This window comes from Cydia strobilella, chromosome Z (genome assembly GCF_947568885.1).
Source record: "Cydia strobilella chromosome Z, ilCydStro3.1, whole genome shotgun sequence".
Taxonomy (NCBI): domain Eukaryota; kingdom Metazoa; phylum Arthropoda; class Insecta; order Lepidoptera; family Tortricidae; genus Cydia; species Cydia strobilella.
In genome coordinates this window covers 20682939-20701121 of record NC_086068.1, presented here as the reverse complement: position 1 = coordinate 20701121, position 18183 = coordinate 20682939, and the positions used below count along the sequence as shown (strand labels likewise).

The following is an 18183-nucleotide window of genomic DNA, read 5'->3' as shown; positions in this document are numbered from 1 at the left end:
ACGTTTGGCGATTTGTCCTCTTCGTTATGTTTGTTAAGCAAGTTAGGTTTTCAAGAAACATTTTTGTCAAGCTCGAGCTCTGATGATGGGATCCATGAGGAATCGAGGGAACTCTTCAAATGTGAAAGGCATACATATAGTGATTTTAGTATTTTCATCAACAAATCAAGCACTTACATTTAAAAAAGTGACATTTGATGAAGTGGAACTGCTGATGATGATCAGAACGGAACTCTTCAATGACGCATAGTTCACGTTTGGCGATTTGTCCTCTTCTTTATGTTTGTTAAGCAACTTAAGTTTTTAAGGCATATTTTTGTCAAGCTCGAGTTCTGATGATGAGACCCATGAGGAACCGAGGGAACTCCTCAAATGTGAAATGCATACATATTGTGATTTTTGTATTTTCATCAACAAATCCAGCATTTACATTTAAAAAGGTGACATTTGATTAAGTGGAACTGCTGATGATGGTCAGAATGGAACTCTTCAATGACACATAGTTCACGTTTGGCGATTTGTTCTCTTCCTTACGGACCCGGGTCTGGACATGGACCCCAACTCGGATCCGGACCCGGACCGAACTCTGACCCAAATGACCCTGAAATGCTACTAGAAAAGTGGGTTAGGTTAGGTTAGAACTGTGACCCTTACAGAAACGAAATGCTATCATAAAAGTAGGTTAGGTTAGGTTAGAACTGCGACCCTTACAAAAACGAAATGCTACTAGAAAAGTGGGTGGTTTTACCTCCTTTTCTACATTATTAGGCAATATTATAATCACGAATTAATAAACTAGTGGATGTGAAATGACTCCTATTTAGTATGAAAACCAGTGTCGCTAAACTCACACATTCATAGCCACGTTAAAATACGTCACACACTTACAAAATTGCTCTGATTCGTAGCAACTTTCCATACCAAAAAGTTATTACCGGTGGACATTTCTCGAACGAATATCAACTGTAGGCTACATGATTGACGGTTTAAATTATAATGTCAAAGCTATATGACATACGACTCTTTCATTATCTCATTCATCTCACAAAAGCTCGCTCAACGTTCACCTAATACAACTACTCAACACCAGATGGCGTTATTGTATAGTTTTAAAATCACTTACTTATTACAGGCGAGAAAAGGGCTAAAAAACCAGTATAAGTAAGGTCTAATTACGCATGGTTTGTTACGGATCTCACGGTCACGTTACACTGGTGTTTTCGAGATCTCTACACGCCTGCGAGTAGCTAACCGTTGGAACATCGTTCCATTCGATATAGGGAGGGGACAGTGTAATCGGAGTGTTTTATCGATATTTGTGTGTTCAGTTAGGTATTGATATTTCATTACCGTATGTACACATACACATATACACATTTAGATGATACTTTATTTATGATTATAATATAGGTAGTGATAATCGTGATTGTATGAAAAATAATATGTAGTACAGTACAACAAATATCTAACTAGAAATTTGTTTCTTATTAATTGACCAACTAGGTTGTTAATGTGAACATTAAATATATCTTAAAGTCAAACAGATAAAATCATAGTTCTTTAAAGGTCTATTAACTCGGTATTGCTGTTATTTTGTGATCACAAATCTGCAATTACTTACATAGGTAAGTATTCGTCTTTAACAATATATTTACTTGTAGCAGCATTTAAGGCCAATCTAGACGGGACAACCTGATTAAATTGTCAAATTAATTGTATGGTGTGAAAGCATACATGAAACTGGCTCATCGATCCCACTTGATTTGATTGTAAGATTGTGACCTATCAAATCAGGAAGGGGGGCGGCAAAATTCCAATATTTCACGCTAGTTTGCGTGGTACGGAACACTTTTTATTAATTAAGTGAGCCCGAATGTCACTAATAATTACTAAATTAGTAACTAAGTTTTAGGCGTGTGGACGCTAGATGAGATGTATGGCAATTTTATCCCCAGAAATCTTTCTCTAAGAAATGCTCCTAGCAAATGGTGCTATATTTTTGCGGAAACTAATTTTCTTGCCCAGTAGCATTGACCCATTTATTTTTAATATCGGCATCTTGTGGTAACCTACAATAATTAATAATAAAGAAATAGAAAATATAAAACGTTTATTCATGGCACATTGCATGCATTGTACGCATAAGTGCATTAAGTACCTAGTCTAATTATATTAACGATGAAAATATGATAGGTGTAAAAAACAAAAACTTATATAAAGGAATACGAAGGTTTGAAAGGTTGCCATGAAATGACCCCGACTTAACTTAGTGCTTGATGACCAGAGCTGCCATATTTACTAAGACATTGATTATCCCAAATAATAATTAGAAACGTGTCTAAAATAATAATTTATTACCGAACTACCAAACATCAAACTTGAAATATCGTAACTTTAACTTTATCGATATAAATATCGACATTGCGCAGCATCTGAGTAGCGAAGTTATTTGACATTTAGGATAGCGAATATTCCAGATAAACGTAAAGAATAGTGACAAAGGATTGTGAACTCTAAGTTCTAACTGATAAAATATAGATTTACTTAACGAACATTCGTAAATAATGCAATAGAAACAGATTTTTCGTATTTATCGGATTATATTTAAATAAATAACCACCGGTGATAGGAAATACCTCCACGTGAAAGATTTTTTAAACCGCTGTGATTTCTGCAGCTTAATACTGCACAATACGGCATTTTAAATTTAATTATCAATTTTTGTTAGACGAGCGTACGTACGACGTGAATGTCATTCGAGCATGAAGTTTACACAACAACTGAGCATAGTCTGTGCATAAAGTGAGTCGGTCGCTACTAACTGTCGGATAGACGGGAACGCCCACTTGCCATCTCCATCCTACTCCGTGATTATAATAATTAGGCAATTAGGCAAAATTAGTCAAAAGATGGATTAGGATAATTACGCAAAATATGCTGTCTATTTCATTTCATTGTCTGGAATCTAAGAGTGCACCATCAACAATAAGTAAACTTTCAGCGGCATCCCCCATTGAAGTCGGTTTTTTTTTCTTAAAAATTATTATTTTACTTCTAGTGAAAAACACATGACAAACTTATTTTAACTTATTGAGAACTTACGTCAAATAATTTGGTCTGTAGCACCCGAAACGAAAGCAGCCGAGATTTGCCGAAAATGGCCGATCGTCGTAAAATGAAGATTGTTTCTTTTGCTTATTGTAAATTAAATACGCAGCGAAAGCGATAGTTTTTATGCTCTAGTTCTATTCTCATATTCAGATAATAGATTTAAACAGTTTTTCCTTATCATACGTGCGTCATATTCGAGAAAACTTTTTTAGAAATTTGTAAGGCGCCATCTCGCTTCTTCCCTCGTTTTTTATCCCGTTCTGGTTTCTCAATTTTATATATATCATAGAGTAACTTATACTAAAGCGGTACTGTCATAGTAAATTTTGTAATCCTAGTAAATTCACTGCCATCTGTCGACACACTTTAAAACTACAAATGAAGATTTATAAAAATACGATAAAATGAATTTAAATATGGATAAATGATTTTTTTTATTTGCATTAATTATTTTTATGATTTTGACCCATGTTCTTTCACTGGTATGCCTTAAAATTGTTAAATAACAAACGAAACCGTCAACGCCATCTATACGACAGAAGCTAGTAGCACCCTCTGATCGAGAATCAAATTTTCTTGATTTTTGAGGCACGTTTTTTCCTTAGACTGTATCCATCTATTACGGAGTTATATCTATCTTTGATATATATAGATAGAACAGGCCGCGTAGCCAACACGCCAATCGCTAACGCTCCGTAGCGATCGAAACGCAACTGTCACTGTCGCACTAATATGGAAGAGAGATAGAGAGACTCAAAGCGTTTCGTTGTCGACAGATATATAATACTTTATCTAAAATTGCTTTTATTTAATGTTTCTGTTTATTTATAGCCAATGGTTTATATATATATATATATATATACCACTATACATATACCATTTATAGCCAATGGTTATATATATATATATATATATATATACCACATTTAAGGGACATTTAAGGGGTGCCGGGTACTATTAGTCATTCTGTGGTGCCGGCACGATCCCGAAAAATTGTATGTTTCCTGGCGGGAAAGTATCGGAAGTAAAAGAAAACTGGAAAATATGAAATATCAAGTTATACACCAAAATATTGAGAAACGCTTCGACTATTATGCTGAATAAGCAATATTTAATTACCTTGCCTGTATTAGAATAGAATAGAATACGATTTTATTCGTAAGCACAAACAAAAATTACATAATATAACAATAAAACATAGATTAAGATTGAAGTGCCACGAAATGGCCTCATCTCAGTATATTGCTGGTGACTTCCAGCGCTGATCTTCCGATGAGACCATCAAGTGAAACACGTTAAGTGAAGTTTACGACGGTGTTGCATTTTGAGGATCTTGTGGCTATTTAGAAACGGTGTTACGTGAGCTCTCAACGGAATATTGAAACAGAAGCGAGCACAGGAATTTTGAACACGTTGAATGAGTCTTTTTGTTTTAGCAAGAAGTCTAGGCCCAAACACTGCATCCACATAGTTTAACTTTGAAAGTTTCCAAGTATATCTTACGAGATAAAAACTATCTTATGTCCTGTCTCGGGGCTTAAAACATCTCTATACCAAATTTCAACTAAATAGGTTCAGCGGTTTAAGCGTGAAGAGGAGTTAAAAAAAAAGTTGTTTGTTTATATGTTTTTACTTCGGAATGGAGTCAATGTGATACCATAAATGAATTTGGGGCTCCGATTTATACGAAAACGATACCAAACCCGGCCTAGCAGCTTCACTGATGTAGATTAGATAAAAATGAGAGCCCTAAATAAACCTTCAAGAGCGGATATCTCTAAAACTATACACGATATCGAAAAACTTGACTGAATAAAACTTGTAACGAATAAAATCACTTTTCATTTTGTATAAGTGGTCATGTCTGAGATATAATCGAAAAACCTAATAATGGAACCTTCAAACCCCTCTCTCCCCCGCCGCACCAGGGCTACGACCGGGGACTTTTGATATGTTTACTTCCTAACTAGTCCAAACAAATTTACGGAGACAAAAATTGTGTTCCTAGCATTTCCCTCTATACCTTCTTATTGCTTGGCCTACTTGTTTGATTTTTATTTATCATTTTAGGTATTTAGGTCTTTGAGGCTGTCTGAAAAAAAAATGGTGTGCAACGGTACATATACTAGGTCTGCACACACCTTTAATATGTAGATAGTTAGGCCTACTGTCGACGACGCGTAGCTGCATAGACGCTGCATGAATACGCAGTGCAGCTGCCATGCAGCCCGGCGTACAGACGTTGTCCACGAAGCGTATCGTAGCCTACATTTCCTTTCATTCGTGAGAATGTCGTCTAACGATGAAGACGTTATTTACAAAAACTCAACGTGCTATTCCTTGCGATGCAGCCCGGCGTATGACATGCAGTACGCCCAGCGGCGTGAAGCTTGCATGCAGCGTCCGCTCCGTCGACAGAGTTGTGCGGTTTTGTATGTAGGCTGCAAGCAAGCGTACAGCAAGCGTACAATGACGAGTACGCGTCTATGCAGCTACGCTTCCGTGGACAGTAGGCCTTAGGTACCTGTTGCATAAAATACTATTGTGCTGTTCGTAACTATCGCAAATTATAACTGCCGTCGGATATTAAAATATAATCAGATAATATATACTAATACAATGGTCTACATCTTTTGGTAATTTAATTTGATTTTCTATATAATATCAAATGTTAATTAACAATAAATAAAGCCTTACAGTAAAAATGAAACTACAATTAACTAAACTAAAACTACTATAAAACTAAAAATCTAAATCTAAAATGGGACCCCGTGGCATGGTGCCGAGGATGCTGGCCGCATTTCCTCGCTGGATCGCTATGCTCAAGCGTTGGGCGAGGAAGCTGCCAGCTCTCTTATCCCCGGTCCCATCCACCAGCCGTTATCTTTTGGTTAATGTTAAACAGATATTTCTTGCAAGTATGAACCACACATGACTATCAGCAGTATCAGCATAAAGCTTTTTACCTTCAAATATATCGTAAAGCTATTTTTGTAAATGGCTACCCGCTGTTGTGGATATAATTCACTTAACATTTTTATCATGTAGGTATCTAAAACGTTAACAGAAACAACTCGAATCATCAATTGCTTTGATTTTATATTATTAGTAAACCTATCTCTAATGACAAAATAGCAATAGAAAATATAATACGCTATATGTATAGTGACCAAATATTTATTACAGAATATATTACGAGTATTAGTCTATAATTTCTTCTCCCTGTTATTTCTAAACCAGTACCAGATGTAATGGTATGAATTATTCACATCGGCACTTAAGGGGCTTAAGTTGTTCGGAACTGTCAAATTTTTGTTCTAACTGACAGGCCGATATTGTCCGGCGGACTGACAGTGGCAATATGTCACAAAATTAATATCATGTAATTGTCCTTACTACATGCACAATATACGTGACGCACGTCAAAATCGGCTGGCTAGAAAAAAAATAAGTTGTTTGTAAAGTCGGTTCACGGACGATAATTTTGCGTGATAACGTCATGAGAAAACATTGACGTAACGTTACCATGGAAATCTGTCCACAACGTAACCATGGAGATATGTACATAACGTGATACTTTTTCGTGCATGCTACCGGTGTTCATTGATTTATAAGACGTTATCCCGTCAAAAAATATTGAAGAAAGATCATATTTCGTTTTTTTTTTATTTAACTACAAAGTTTGGGGAGCTGAAATTTGGCATACTCGATACTAATAGAAAGACAAATCAATAAAAAAAATTACAAGCCAAAACTCGCTGGGGGCAGACTCACTTAGCTTATCCTGGCATGGCCTTTAGGTACCTATCATATATAGGTATACGTAATGTGTGTACTGTTGAAACGCCGTTTGGTATTTGGGTAGGTAAGTACCGTTATTGAATTTAACGAGGTCTCTTCAGCACGGGTTATTCACTAGTCTCAAGTGCAAAAACCAAAATATATGTAAGGATTAATTTAATCATCCATTTAGACTATTTTTCAAGTGATTTTATTAGGTACTTATATGAAAGTGCTTTCAAAGTGAAAGCTGTATATACGACTACCTAGAACAAAGCAAAATCAAGTTCACCTTAATGGGTTAATACTGTGGCAAAAAAAAATAGAGAACAAGATAGATGTGTTGTATGACGCAGCAGTTTAGGAAGGCCGGCGTATAACTAGGTAGCGCGGTTCAAACTTATTGAATTTCCGATATATTGTGAAAGCAAGTTTCATCAAATTTACACTTAGTGCATAGTCATCGGATCCGGCCCCCGATTTACTCGTTAATATACCAATTTTGCATATAAGTAGACATGATATTTTCATTAAAAGTTAAGCTACTAATAATTGGCCCTTGTAGAAAAATCATCACTGCTGACCTAAAATAATTTTGAATTGGTTATTAGAGGGAGACTAGATATGTGTATTTTCCCTATGTTATATTAGATTATATTTTAACGAGTCACTCACGTATTTTAAGTCGAAGAGGGATTTTCGACTGATCGATACGTGAGTGGGCCGTTTAAATATATTTAATGTCTGTGTCTCACGGAAGTTTAGTTATTTAAATTAGGTATGTTTATTGTATTATCTTTATATTAAAAGAAAAATTAAAAAAAACCCGCTTCCGACAAGACTAGAAGTTGCGATCTTTTCGAACACCGGTCCGATTGCTTTTAACCAACTAAGCTACGGAAGCTTACTAGAAGCGCTTTTGCAAGTGCGAGTCTAATAAAATGTGTTATCGCGCGCAGACATATCTGCTTGATAAAAAAAATGTATTTGTTTATCATACGAAAAAGCTACAAACACTCGTACGAGTATAAGAAAAATCCGACCAAGTGCGTGTCGGACTCGCGGACGAAGGGTTCCGTACCATTACGCAAAAAACGGCAAAAAAATCACGTTTGTTGTATGGGAGCCCCACTTAAATATTTATTTTATAATATTTTTAGTATTTGTTCTTATAGCGGCAACAGAAATACATCTGTGAAAATTTCAACTGTCTAGCAGCTAGACAGTTGAAATTTTCACAGATGATAGAGATTATCTCATGAACCGTCATAGCTAGACTCTAGCTATCACGGTTCATGAGATTACAGCCTGGTGACAGACAGACGGACAAACAGACAGACGGACAGTGGAGTCTTAGTAATGGGGTTTTTACCCTTTGGGTACGGAACCCTAAAAACAGCTGTTTACATTACTGTACAGGTACATTATGATTATGTCCCAATTTCGAGAGTATTTTAATCTCGGAAGTTTGTTACGATTTGTATTACTTTCTTAAAAGTTTAATGTATATTATTACTCAGTCCTCAGTCCATATAAGTTCTTATTTAAGTTATATATTCACTTTTATTAACTTTTATCTTGAATAATATGTAATTTTAATATTGATACACTGTCCCAACTTATTGAACTTTCGTTACTCAGGGTTGGTAAAGTTACGGAGGATATAATCCCAAAGATTGGTTTAAAATAATTTTAGAATTACTTTTTATTATTCTGGCACACCTTGGCACAACTATCGAATCGTTGAACACGGCGACAATGAAATAAGTTAAGCATCACTTTCGTGTAAAATAAGATCAATCAGTGTATAATGAGCGAGCTATATTTCGAAGACGCTGCCTGATACCCGCGACAGAGCAACGATGCCGCAATGGCGGTGGTAACATGCGGTTCCAGAACATATCATAATGGTGCTCCCACATTGGCTGTTATAAAATGTAATACAAAATTGTGTAACAGGGAGAACATGATAGTATTCGTAGTGTTTTATTATGTTGCCCCTGTCACACAATGTTATTTTATTTATTTCAAACAAGTTAAACAGCGTAACAGTAAAAATATCAAACCACTGCTAACTTACACAGAAAATTAAAAGAAAAGAAAACAATTCATCACAAATAAATAATCAGCACATTTTAAACTGTAGAAGGACGTGCATCCATCTTCTCACAAAAGCTCAAACATTCATCACGCACAGCCACCTGTCTGCCTGCAAACAAATCACACTGAGAGGCCGATGCAAGGAGCGCATTCAAAAGGAGCAAAGAACGAACCAGAGAGGCATTCCTACGTTATACGGTACGCGAAGCCGGGACTGCCAGGAGACAATGGTCACGAGGTCTGAAATCGATTCTGGTCCGTGCGGGAACGTAAAGACGTACTAGTTGACCCGCCAGCTCGATACAGTCCGACTCCCCGCGCAGGATACTGCAAGCAGTAGCACAGAATATATAATAGTACTAGGTACAGAAGATTCACTCCCTAACAAAACGCGACTACTACGCGCAAGGCGGCGCAAGTGCGTGCAGGCAAAACCTAAAAATTAAGGCGGCCGCAGGTACTTGTAGCGACGCGACGAAATCGCGGAGTGAGACACGCCTGGCAGTAGTGAGACGTGCAAAATTACGTCTTACCTCCAGAAAGTTGAAACCCAGTATGCCTGGCAAAAATTTTGTATGGTTATATAACAGCCAATGTGGGAGAACCATAAAGAGCTTATAATATAGGTATGTGTAGATAAAGCAGTGTATATAAGGCCACAGTCACATAGCTATTTTTAGTTCCTGTTATTATTGCACTTGAGCAAAATAAGAATGTTGAAAAAATATCCAGGTGTCGAAATATATTAGGAATTTTGCCAATGCTATCAAGCGATTGATAGTCCATAATGAGAGGCATTTAGAGGTTACGTCTAAAATCTCTTACACTTTAATTACGTTTGTACGTTCGCCATCAGACATTAGCCTTCTGGCCTTGTTCAAAATTTTTATTTTTTTCGACTTTTCAAGACCATAAATGCCTAAATAAAGACTGTACACGATGAAACCCGGCCATGCATGATCTGGTATATCTTTTTACCGAATGCACATATGCAAGCAGTTCTTCTATTTTAATAATCTGTAATTATAATAAAAATGCAATCATATAATATGAATTCATATTACAATGTATGGGCTTCTGTGACTGTTCGCCGAATATATTCCATCATACCTTAAATTTTTTGTCCAGCGTTTTTTGATAATCTTCACTCGCTTCGTACTACAATACCACAATTGTATTTATATATTTTCATAAGCTGTTTTATGCTCATTAGAATGTCATCTTACCTAAAACATAGGCTTTTCGAAACTCTTGTCTAATTGAGGTAGTCAGGAAAACTTTGTACTCTAAGCACTGAAAGTTGTTTGTATATGGGAGGCATTTTTTATCAAAAAGTCAAATTCACCAAAGTTCAGAACTATCTCAATCTGAACACAATAAGAAAATATTAGGTATTGTGAAAAGAGAATATAGTAAGGTATAGTTTGGTTTTCTATAATTAAAAATAACACAATATTTTTAACTGGAAAATTTGGTAAAGACTTTCAGAAGACCGTGGACAAAAAATATAATTACTGTGGAATATATGTGTCGTTTTCAATCAAAAGGTAGGACATTATCGCTTACCATAAGAACGAAAATTGCTTGTATCTTTATACGAAAAACCTGTCAGAGCGTCCTTATGGCTAGCGACAATGTGGTACCTTTTGCTTGAAAACGACACATATAATGATCAAAGTCACAGACAACCTAACTTTATATTATGTTTTTAATTTTATTATGTACTTTGATAACCACAAGTTATTAAGGCAAAAAGTGCTGTTTGAAAATGTACATTCATTTAAAATATTTACCACATCTTGCGTGGCCGGGTTTCATCGTGTACAGTCTTTACTGATAATGTGTTATATATTGAATGAAATCATTATTGTTAATTTGGGTGCCAATCAATTGGAACTCAGAAATTCGTACGTGAACTTCAGTTGGTTTTATTGACATGCGTTATGTACTGAAATCCAATCAGTTTTCCTATCCATTCAAATTAAATTTATATATATTATTTATATATTTTAACAGCAGGCGTGTTATCATACAAACCAAACAAAGTACTTTAATAAAAATATGACTATAAGGGAATATATCTTTTCACCTTAGCAGCTCGAACAAGCCTACTTTCGTCACTCCCTGGAGTAAAGAAAGTCGCACTTTCCTCACTCCAGGGAGTGAAACAAAGTAGCTTTTTAATTTAGTGAAGGCCATGAACTGCCACTTCATACTTCGGGGTCTATTACAAATCGAAATACAGTTTAACCTTTAATATGTTCTTAATACTGAGGTGAAAAATTATATGTGTCACACGAGAGCAAAGTTACTTTACATCTCGTGTTTTTGAGTCCCTCGCTACGCTCAAGATTCTAACTTAGCTTAATTAATTATAGAATCTTTCGCTTTCTCGGCACTAAAAATCAAAACTCGCAAGAAAAATCAACTTTCCTCTCTTTTTGCACAAATAACTATTTCCCATGTCACCATTTGAGTTATTCGGCATTTTTAATTACATACCTAAATAAGTTGTGGATATTTACAAGAATGCTGACGAATTTGGTATCTTCTGAAAAAGAAAGGAAAACATTTCGTAAGTTGTGGGTATTACTCTCGGTATACACGTTTTATCTTTATCGACGAAGCGACCGTGACATTTCCACGCCCTGCGTCCCATCAAATACATCACCCACTGCTTCATTAGACGGTGAAAACACTTAAAATAAAGCTGCATTTTATCTTGCTGTCTTGGTTTTCCCTTTTACATATTATCTAAAACTTATAAACTTAATAATTATGGTCGCGGTTAAGGACGTGATCGTCCGCCTTATCGAGTGGAATCATCATGAAATCGGCGAATTTTTGTTCTACATCTATGATATGCAATGTGGAAGAATTTAACACATTCGCTGCTAGATAAAAAAAATAAAAAGTACTCCAATAACTAGACATCTATAGGCGCCCGCTAGGCGGGTTGGCGAGGCAACATAATGGTGAACACAGCAGGGTGCCGATTAGGAGGATGCCAGGGCTGTGCCAAGTTTTATTTTTTTGACGAAAGATTTTCGACTTTATTACATGTGCACGAAGCACGCTAGGTGAATTCTTTGACGTAGCCTGTTGTTATCTATAGCTAACTATCGCATCAAACCCGCCTAGTGGGTTGTCTGGCATCTGAGTACAAGTTACGAAGATTACAAACACTCATTTCTTGGGATTAAATATGAGAATATTAGGTACTATTTGTGGTATATTTTACTTAAAATAATTCAACGGTATCGTATCTGAAGGAGCCCATTCTTGGTATGTTTTGAAAATTTATTTATTTTTAATTAAAAACACGTGACTGAAATGTAATGATGTGATATATTTTTAGAACCGGCTCAGAATGCCCTAAGCTTTCATTTAATACCACACATGATAGGTCTCTGAACAAAAATATATTTTTCTCAAAAATGGACGGCAAAGTCGACGTTGCCGGTTAAAAATAAAGGTCGCAAAGTGCGTAGTTTATGGTCAGTCAAAAAAATAAAAAGTTAAAAACATTGCAGTCTCGATTTCGGGACTGCAATGTTGCATACAAATTCCATTATTTGTCGAGTTCCAAACTTATTAAAAGTTGAAGTGGCCATATCAAATGAAGTCATAGGTCCATTAAACAGCCACCGATACGTATACTTTCCATCGGAACTTATTTCATTCGTCAGACAAATCGGTGAAATTTGAAGGAAAAAAAAATATTTTTAAAAATTTATTAAAAATAGCCTTGACCATATTTATTTAGGCAACCCTATTTATTTATGTTCAGGAACATATTTTCTTTCATAAAATATAAGTTTCATCCGTCAGACGTATCGGTGAAGGTCGACCATATATAACGTATCTTAGACTATGATCAGTACCTACTTATTATTATAATGATGGTACCGCGACTATTTAGGTGTCTCAAATACGTTGGCGTATTTTCAGCTGAAAAATACACTTCTATTTTCATTAAAATAATAATAAAAAATTAATTATTATAAAAAAAACAAAAAACCCGACTGCACACTAAAAAGAGGAAAACAAACCCTACAAGAAATATTGTTTAATCAAATGCTAAAACCAAGCTACGGAATACCGTTTAAACAATATAAAAAATGCACTATGAAATGTGTATGTAATAGATAGTTAAATAAATAAAAACTTATTCTAAATACTAACTAAATAATTATAAATTTATAAATGTTGATGGTAAGTATCGCAGGCGGGACCAATACAGGGTTACTTATAGTCAAACATCAAACATTTATTCAGCAAATAGGCCACAGGGGCACTTTTACATGTCAATTTTTACAAGCAATACAAAACCAAAATTTACAAAAAACAATTACAAATATGGAATCAATAAAATATTAGATACTTTGTCAGAGATGCATCCAGTCTAAATGTCGAATTACACAAAAAAAAAGAAAACTAATAAAAAATATACAAACAACAGACAATTACTTAAATTGTTTAGAGATGTAAGTCTCTAGGTGTCAGAGATAAAATATGTATAATAAATTAAAAAAAAAAACGATCATCAAATTATCCTTAGAGGTGTAAAGGGTCTCCAAGACTTGAATTGTTATATAAGTAATTATAAGACCGGAAATTAAATCAGACAGACAAGAACCGAATGAAGTGTCTCACGTTAATGCCACTCAAAAGTAAAGTTACATAGGACGTAACATGAAGCCCGTGTAAACTTAAACAGGCTGGTCTCCACAAACAGCACCCGTTCACGAGTATGACGCGTATCTCAGCCATCGTCTCCCTCAACCTTCATTCGGGAAAGTGGCGATCCGATCAACGACGTCACCGTAAGCAAAGACTTTTAAGAGAGCATGACATGTTAAAGCTGCCGGGCTGTATTAATATATATAACGTAAATTAATTCAGTGAGATACAACATTTGTGCTCGTATGTTACATTAAAGACTACAAGTATGCCTACCTATAAATAACTAAATTACAAATTTAAATTGACATAGAGTTGTAAAGGTCTCTCTCTACCTGTCAGAATCATTAAAAATATAGGTACATATAAAATAAATTAAAATAAAATAAAATCTTAGGGGTGTATAAGGTCTCTAAGTGTCCAAAACTAAAATTAATTAAAACAATACAATCAAGCGAGAACAGGATGGTCTCTTGAGTCAGTTCTACTGGACACTAGTATGGTTAATTCACAGAAAAAAAAAGACTAAAACAAAACAAATATTGCTTAAATTTTATCATACTATCAAGATCAAGCTACTGTCTTAAAGGGATCTTTATCGTCTATAAAATCTTTTACAGTATAGTACGCCTTACTTGACAAACAGCGCTTAATAACGTGTGACTTAAATTTGTTATGTGGCAACTTCCCTATATCAGCGGGCACTTGTTATAAAAACGTGTACAGTTCCCGACGAAAGACGTACTAACCTTACGGAGGCGGTGTGCGGGCACAGCAAGTTTATGTTTGTTTCTAGTGTTATAGTTATGGATATCACTGTTAAGCTTGAATTCGTGAATGTTTTTCCGAACATACATAATATTGTCAAGTATGTATGGAGATGCAACCGTAAGAATGTTAACTTTCTTGAATGTCTCTCTTAGGGATACTCGAGCGCCCAGTTAATAGATGGAACGTACAGCTCTTTTTTGCAGCACAAATATTCATTCATCACCTCGGTGAGTCTAGTGGACGCCAGCCTTCATGTCTCTCATTAAAATACGAGTCGGAATGGTGACGAACATTAAATATGTTTTTAGAACTTGTAACTTAACCTGACCAGCGAATGTCGCAGTTCGAATGTCGGAACGAAAATGTTTGTGCGTTGACCAGTATAATTTTGTTTTATATGTATCAATAAGAACATTCGTATATATGGGTATGGTAAACAAAGAATATCACCTCCTATCCCTTCGTACCCGAAAGTTTAAATAGTAAGTAAACACCTGAAATTAAGGTGTACAGTATCACACCTTAATTTCTGGTTGTGACTTACTTTGTGGCTATTTGTATCACCAATATATTTGGGCTACAGAAAATATATAAATAAAACACATAATTTTTGTATGACCCGTGTTTTCCTATAGGTATAGATCGTTTCATTCACGAAGACGCGTGCTCTGGTTCGTAATGTCCTACTAATAAAGGTTAGATTTAACAAATCTGCGCGTCTTCATTTGAAATACAATTTTTGAGGATGGATCATTATCGCTAAATTATAAACGTCCAGTTTACTACCAGGGGGGCGATTTTTGAATTTCGATCGCTCGATTTCGTCACTCGAATATCGGTGGAAAACGGTGAAATGCTAATTTTTGAAGTACGAGCGATATAAATTGGAAATCTAGTGGTATTGACCACTCGTTTTCAATTCTATTAGTATAATTTAAATGCCTAGTAGTGGAGATATTATAGAGCAAAATGCAGGAAATCGAGGGGTCGAAATTCAAAAATCGGCCCCCTGGTCTATTTTCGTGAGATTAAATAACCAATTTTTTTTATATATTTATTGTTATAGAAAGCAAGATGGGCTGTTTCGTCAGCAAAGATAAACTCACCAAGGAAGACATGGACTTCCTCAAAACGCACACATCTTACGATGAGACTACCATCAAGGAGTGGTACAAAGGTTTTAAGGTAATCCATACATGCCTAAAAAACGCTACCGTATGTGACTGACGCCTGAAATCAACTAAAATTTGAACGTCAACATCTGCATGGCGTCTAAAGATAGCGGGGACTTGGGGGAGGACAGAGCGTTAGGTTAGTGTGTACATATTGTACCACGTACGCACAATAAAGGCCAAATAACACCGCTAACGTTTTGCAACATGCATCTCTGCAGAATACAGTGATTTTGGCGTTGCGGACTCTCCGCCCTTGTTAAGAGTATACAACGGAAGTGATGTATTTACTACGCTGAGATCCGGACCCATGCTGCATTACGCATACGCGGCGTGGTCTGGCCCTGAGAAAGAATGCGTACTCCGTATATCGTAATCACTCCTAGAGTGTCTACCTCTCTTTTGCCTATCTAAGTGGTGGTACCATGTCGACGTCATGTGTGTTAAATTTTGTATTTTACGTTTGCAGCAAGACTGTCCGAACGGGAGGCTGACGCCAGCAAAATTCGTCGATATGTACAAGATGTTCTTTCCATCTGGAAATGCAGTCGAATTCTGTGATCATGTGTTCCGCACATTCGACATGGACAAGAACGGCTATATAGATTTTAAGGTAAACTTTGGTATCATTAAATTATTGTTGCGAAGTTAGCGATCGATTTTATTTGACACATGTTTCTGTTAAGCTTTATGCGAATGATTACATGTAATGCGATACTGCTTAAGCGAGTTGAAAAATTTTAGGTACCTTTAATAATTTGTGATATATTGTTGCTGGTGGAGTATAATTTGGATTTGGCGTGTATCGGAACGTTGTGTTTGTTGTAGGAATTTCTGCAGGCGATTCACGTTACATCGAGTGGCACGCCTGAAGAAAAGCTTAAATGGGCCTTCCGCATGTATGACGTGGATGGCAACGGAGTCATTGACATCCAGGAGATGACCAAAATTGTTCAGGTATTTAAATATTAACTTTTTACATTACCTATTTCATAGTTCGGTCGTTTCATTATTAATTACGGATACAACATCTTTAACAGTTTTGAATGATTCACGGTTAGCTTCACTAGACTTATATTGACCGGGATATGGACCGTGATTACCTTTTGTATTGTTTTCGAGCTCCCGATCAATATAAGTCTAGTACAACATCTTTGCTTGATATTACACAAAGTGACGTTAGAATTTATTCTACTAATATGTATATTATTATTATTATTTGTAATGCAGGCAGGCAGTTTAAATAACTGATAAGGCCTGTATCCAGAGTCAAACCAAGTTCTCAGTGATGAGTAGAATTTTTGCGGCAGAGCTGATAATGACAGTGTGGACTAATTGTTTCATAATGGTATATTTTTTTCTGAAAACCTTCCACAAATTATTATCTTAAGCCAAATCGCAAAATGTTATAAAAGTTATTGATATGTATTTAAAAAAAATTTTTCGCCACATATATAATTATGGTGTAGTGTCAGAATCCATTTTTCTTGAATAATTTCTATGGTAGAACCATAACATCCATTGATTTAACTAAAACTTCACAAACTTTTACTCGTTATTAGTCTACGTATATTATAAGAAAATAAAAGTAAAGATTAGTACATGAATCGATACTCTAAACTAAGCATTAATAGTTGTCCGGGTAAAATAGTAAATTTTGGTGGTAAATATTAAAAATGATTTTGTGATCGAACGAAACGCAACAAGGCTAACAAAGATGTAGTAACCTGTTAATTCAGTCCCGCTCCGACACTGAGCGATGACGCACGTGTCGTACGCCGCTAGATATGTCCAGCAAACGCGGAAGTATCTAATTTTGGTGTATTAAAATACTTTTTATTGCAATTTTGGTGGTGTATCTAACTAATGACCAAAAAGTAGCTGTATTTGTGTGAGCTGTATTTAAAGCATGTTTATAGTTTCTTTTTTAAAATATAAACTTGAAACTGAAGTGAATGATACGGTTTACTTTTAAATATACTTTTATGCAATGGTTCTAATTTTGGTGCATCAATTTTGGTGGTTTTGGTGGTAATTTACCTACATTTAATGCCACCAAAATTGACATATCTAATTTTAATATCGATATACAATTTTGGTGGCAATTAAATGTAATTTTGGTGGGTAGACGCAGTTTTAATGGCAACCAAATGATTAAAATCATAATGTATTTAAAACTACTAAACATTTGTCTTCATTTCATTTTCAGTTGATAACTAGTTAAATTTACTTTTAATTTGCAGAAATATCTAATATTGGTGGCCAGTAAATATAATTTTGGTGTGTAGACGCAGTTTTGGTGGCAACCAATTTATTAAAATCATAATATCTCTAAAACTACTATGTATAATGAAAGGCCATTGCTACACAATATCGATTGTGACTAGTTACGTGTTATCGATACATAATTTATACATAAACTACAAAAATAAAAAATCCCACCAAAATTAGGTAAATTTTGAACCTGTTGAAATTCACCCAGCGACAACTTCCGCCTTAATTCGAGCGTGTCTAGCCCAACCATCCCCGAGACAAAGATGGAAGGGTAGAGGTACGGATAATATTC

At 35.5% G+C, this 18183-nt stretch overlaps 2 protein-coding genes across 3 annotated transcripts in view; both read left to right on the top strand.

The window, feature by feature from the left end:
* Positions 1–18183, top strand: part of LOC134754435 (neurocalcin homolog) — a 95012-nt gene that overhangs the window by 56244 nt on the left and 20585 nt on the right. The gene's annotated exons all lie outside the window — the stretch shown is intronic.
* The window catches only part of LOC134754432 (neuronal calcium sensor 2), an 84228-nt gene that overhangs the window by 56208 nt on the left and 9837 nt on the right, over positions 1–18183 (top strand). The window contains exons 2-4 of one of the 2 annotated variants that reach the window (XM_063690757.1): positions 15512–15630; positions 16087–16230; positions 16446–16574. In XM_063690757.1, coding sequence (XP_063546827.1) covers positions 15512–15630; positions 16087–16230; positions 16446–16574 — 392 coding nt within the window. Of the gene's footprint in view, positions 1–15510; positions 15631–16086; positions 16231–16445; positions 16575–18183 lie in introns of both variants that reach the window. The other variant, XM_063690758.1, reaches the window with a different exon arrangement.